The sequence below is a fragment of the Emiliania huxleyi genome (assembly GCF_000372725.1).
Source record: "Emiliania huxleyi CCMP1516 unplaced genomic scaffold EMIHUscaffold_326, whole genome shotgun sequence".
Classification (NCBI taxonomy): Eukaryota; Haptophyta; order Isochrysidales; family Noelaerhabdaceae; genus Emiliania; species Emiliania huxleyi.
The window spans coordinates 91,721-96,508 of record NW_005199553.1 but is presented as its reverse complement, the minus strand read 5'-3'; the positions used below and the strand labels follow the sequence as shown (position 1 = coordinate 96,508).

The following is a 4,788-nucleotide window of genomic DNA, read 5'->3' as shown; positions in this document are numbered from 1 at the left end:
CTCGGCGGGGTCGCAGCTGCCTCTGGAAGGCACTGACATGTACCTTTTTGCGCAAATGGTCACAATCAAGGTTTTGTAACGCGGGCTGTGCCACAGTGAAATGGAACTACATATCTCAACTAGCCAGGAGTGTTGCCAGCACTGGTAGATGACCTCTCGGAGAAGAGCCGGAGGGAGCTTGGCGCCGGGGTCACGAGGAACTTGCAAGTCGTGGCCGAGGCGGCGACGGGAGCGGTGCAGAGGTGGATCCAGCTCAATGATGAGGCCACGGCCCCGCAACCGCACGCGGCCCCGCAACCGCACCGTTCACCGCGCCCCGCGCGTCCGCTCCTGCCGCTCCACGCCGTGTGCACGCGCGGGGCGTCCGCGGCAGGCGGCACTCCCCCCGACCATCAACGTGGTTCGCCACTGCCTGCGGCGGCGGCCTCTCGCAGCATAGCCGCGACCTCAACGTGGTTCGCCCTCGTAGCGTCGCTGAGGGCGGTGCGGCCGTCGCCATTGACCGCGTCGACGCGGGCCCCGCCGCTGAGAAGCGTCCGCACGATCTCTGCGTGCCCTCCGAACGCGGCGTACATGAGGGGCGTGGTCTCGTTCTTCGCACGGGCCTCGACGTCAGCACCGCGCTCGACTAAGGCGCTGACGAGGGTGGACGCGCCAACGGCGCAAGCAAGTGTGAGCACCGTGTCGTGGTTCACCGGATGCCGAGCCTCAATGTGCCCGCCAGAGTCGAGCCAATCGAGGACATACTTGGCGTCCTGGGCGTGGGCGCGTCGCGAGCCTGCCGCCGTCCCTATCGCCGCAGGCAGGCGCGGCGCGATGCGCAGCTTCTCGGGCTTGACCGCCATGGGCGCCTCGACCTCCATGTCCACCCAACCGAACGTGATCTGGCCATTGCCTTCAAGCATTTCCTCGCGCTGCACGCCGAAGCGGCCGCGTTCGGTATTGTACGTGACAATGCGGCCGTACGTGTTGTTCAGGTCGGGCCGCGCTTGTAAGCCGAAGAGCTGGACGCGCGTGCCGGCGACGAGCTTCTCGCCGTTTGCGTCGCAAGGCTCGATATCATCGGGCGCCAGCTTCATCGCGGAGAAGCGCTGCTTGTGCTCTTCGAGGATCGACTTCTCTTTCTCGTCCGCGAGAGCTTCTTGCGTGGCAGTCGGCATCGTGAAGCCGACTGAGGCGCCGTGCACCCAATGATGACAACAAGTATTTTTCTTTTTGTTTATTTGGATTTTCATTTTGGTTTTTCTTCGACTCTTTGTTTATTTATCTATTTAGCCAGGTCCCAGGACGCAGGTGGCAGGAGTGCAGAGGCGCTGCAGTGGAGAGAGCGCGGTCCAATTCGGCGCGGCTGCCTGGTATAGCCCCAGCCTACTCGGCGTCGCTCCCTCGCGAAGTTCTGTTCCCAGACACAGGGAGCAGGAGATGCCAACAGTTACACAGGACTTGAGTACGTTAAACTAGAGACGGAGAAATTGTGTCCTGACCTCCTGACGGGGATGCGGTGTCGTACATCAACACAGTCTTCTCACCAAAAGGAGCACAAATTCCTCCGGACCGCACGGTTCTCGACTTCGTTCTGGCTAGCCTTCTCTGACACGATATGGGCGCTATATCACACACAGGAGGCGCGCCTCGTGGGGCTCAACACATCTCAGACTAGGACCGGGCGGCAGCGGGAGGAGGGAGGCGTGAGTGACGGGCGATTAAGGTGAAGTCACTTCGTCAAGAGGTCTCTTCCAGCATGATGCCATCTTTCAGTGCCTGATGCCACGCCCCGCGCCCGGGTGCTCCCGTCCCGGCGCTCATAGGCCGATCCTCGCGATTCCGTTTTCGCTTCACCTTCTTTTGCTCCCGGAAACACCTGCAGCAAGGCGGGCCGGGCGCATCAGCGAGTGCGCGCGGACGCGAGTGCTAACGGCAGGGTCGCGCGCGCCTGTCCAGCAGGCTCTTCTCGGTGTTGCAGCGGGCAGTCAGCTTGCCCCAGAGGCCAACCTCCTCGTGGCACCGCTGGAAGGCGAGGATCTGGTCCACGCACATCTGATTGTTGTCGAGGGTCAGTTGCGGGTGCATGGCTACAAGCCTGGCAGCGGGGCGCTTCGGCGTGCGACGGCTTTGTTCGCGGAAGTGGCATCGAGAGGAAAAAAAAGCTTCGCGCGCCCGCTGTCCGAGCACAACTCGGCCTTTGATATCCGGTCGGTGTGGGACCGAATAGAGAGGGACCGGGCGAGGGGGGGGGCGGCGCGGTTACTGCGCAGTCTACGACCCGTCGCGGAGCGTTGGGAGGGAGAGGCGGACCCGTTGGTCGGCGAATCCGGGCCCTGGCCCCCCCCCCCTTCCCAAGGGGAGAAGAGAGCTAGGCCCCCCCTACGAGTGGGGTAGTCGGCCGACGCGTGGAACCGCGGCTGGAACGACCGCAGGGGCAGGGGGCCGCCCCCGAGGCCCCGCTCCAGGAGTTGCGGCGGCCGGCACCGCCGCCAGGCCCGCCCCCACCACCACCGCCTCCGCCTCCGCAGCTGGAGCGACCACTGGGTCGAGGGGCCGCCCCTGAGGTTCCACACCAGGCGGTGCGGCCGCCAGTGCCGCCACCGTTTCCGCCACCCACATTGCCACTTCCGCCCCCGCCGCTGGAACGGCTGCAGGGTCGTGGGGCCGCCCAGCGGCTCCACACCAGGCGTTTTGGCCGCGAGGGCCGCCACCGTACCCGCCGCCCCTGCCACCGCCTCCACCCCCGCCGCCGGCGGGGCCGCCACCGTATGGACCCGCTCGGAATAACCTGGGGGATCCGGAACCGCCCCGCCGGAGGCTGGAGTACCCGGGAGGAGGAGCTGGGGGAGGGGAGTTGCCGCAATACGATAACGGGCCCGCCGGCGAGCCGGAAGGCCGAGGCCGGAGGGCCCCAGGGGGGGCTTGGGGTCAGCTGTCGGAGGAGGCGAGAGATGAGCTGACGCGGCCTCTGCGAGTGGAGTCGGGACGTACGAGCTCACCGGGGGAAGGCCCGTCGCAGTGGCAACCGGTTCACCGCGATCTTCGACAGGGAGGGCCACGCCTCCCCGAGCCTGAAGAGGAGCCGGCGGAGGGGGGGGGCGAGCCAAGGACGGTAGAGAGGCCGCGGGTGCGGGCGCGACTCGTCGACCAGGGAGAGCGGGCTCGACCTCCCGGGGGTAGAAGTGGGTGTGACCCAATGCCACCGTCCTCGCCCAGGGGGTCGGGAGCGGGGTCGCCGGAGGCGGAGTCAGCGGGATCGGGCAGAGAGGACGAAACGGCGACGGGACCGCGGCCAAAGAAGGCTAGGAGGGGAGGCCGGCCCCCACAGTCGTCGCGTGACCATCGGAAGGCGAACAGGAGGGAGGACCGAGGGGAGGGAGGGCCCCCCTCGGAGTGGGGGTGAGGAGACCGTGCGCGGAGCGGGGGGTTCCTAGTGGTGACGTCAGTGAGGAATGTGTGTGTTGTCGTGCTAGTGTCTGGTGTCTACTAGCCCCGAGTAGAGGGGGCGTTCCGCTGCTAGGGGAAACCCGGAGCGCAGAGCTAACCCTCGGGGACCCGTGTTTATTTTACGGCCCTTTCCCTGCGAACGCGCACCCCCGGGGCTAGGGCTCTCTAGCCCGTAACCCGATCCCGATCATCCGGCCCGCTGGGTGCGCTCCTCAGCTCCCCGGCCCTGGATGTGAGGTTAATGACTCTTGACTGCGGTGCGCACTCCAAGTGCTCCATGTTTACTCTCTTTCTTTCGTCCTTTCTCGTGTGGGTGAACTGGTGTCCCTGATCGTCCCCTTCCAAAATCCTGCTGTTTGGTTTGTTTGTTACTGTTTTCATTCTTTTCTTTCTTTCTTTTTCTCACAAGAGGAACACAAACACAACGTGTGAGTGTTAGAGTGGCTTTGTTTGGTATTTTGCTAAAAATCTCTCTCAAGAGGAAAGATAAGGAGATCATGAAAGAGAGAGGGAGGGAGACACCATATCGATGATGCATGACGCGCAGGGCGCAGGGCGGCTGTGTGTGGTGCAGCGTCTCCCCGGTGTCTGGCGAGCGGGGGAGCCGCGGAGCTGTCGAAGAGTGCAGAGACAGAGATCCGAATACTGCCATGCGAGGGGCAAACCGCCACCCGCCCTGCCCCCATTTCCCCCTCCATCGCTGCCGAGGAGCGGGCTCTCACCCCCGGTACTCTCACCCCCTGCCCTCACCCCCTGCCCTCACCCCCTGCCCTCACCCCCTAACGGCTGCCAGCGCGCCGCGGCGCGCCGCTCTGCGGCCTCGGTCTCGCTCTGCAGCGTCGCGGCGGCCTCTTCCTCCTCTTCCTCCGCCAGCCCGGGCTGCAGCCTCTTGCGGCTAGCAGCCGCGACGGGCTGCAGCTTGGGCAGCATCTTCTTGGGCGGCGGCCGGGAGGGGGGGTCGAACTCGTTCGCGGCGGCGAGCGCCACAGCGAGCTCCGCCGGCGAGAGCCGCGGCGCGTTGGTCACCGCCGTGCTGGCTGCGCCGCTGTGGCTGCCGGCGGTGGCGGAGGCGTCGGCGTCGGCAGCCGCGGCGTCGGCGGGGCCGGGTGGTGGCCCAGCTCGGCGACGCAGCTCGGGTAGGCGCGCGGGCTCGAGGAGGCGCGCGGGCCAGCAGCGCAGCTCCTGCAGCGCTTCGTCCGGGCCGAGCGGGCGAGAGGCGGAGGGAGGGGCGGGGGGCGGGGTGGCGGCCTCGACGAGGGCGCACACCTCGGAGACCCACACCTCGAGCTTAGCTAGTTGATTAGCAATTATTATTACTATCATTATTATTATTACCATCATTATTATTATCATTAT

General features: G+C 65.7%; 2 protein-coding genes across 2 annotated transcripts in view; both read right to left on the bottom strand.

Annotated features, from left to right (window-relative positions):
• Positions 1-392: 392 nt before the first annotated feature.
• Positions 393-1,160, bottom strand: EMIHUDRAFT_241203 (hypothetical protein; the record flags this gene model as incomplete). The annotated part of the gene is made up of 1 exon (XM_005773813.1): positions 393-1,160. The coding sequence occupies one exon, from the start codon at positions 1,158-1,160 to the stop codon at positions 393-395; it is 768 nt and encodes a 255-aa protein (XP_005773870.1).
• A 751-nt stretch (positions 1,161-1,911) lies between these two features.
• The window catches only part of EMIHUDRAFT_241201 (hypothetical protein), a gene marked incomplete at both ends in the record, with an annotated part of 4,641 nt that continues 1,764 nt past the window's right edge, over positions 1,912-4,788 (bottom strand). Inside the window, 2 exons of the mRNA XM_005773812.1 lie at positions 1,912-2,080; positions 4,217-4,469. Coding sequence (XP_005773869.1) covers positions 1,912-2,080; positions 4,217-4,469 — 422 coding nt within the window. The remainder of the gene's footprint in view (positions 2,081-4,216; positions 4,470-4,788) is intronic.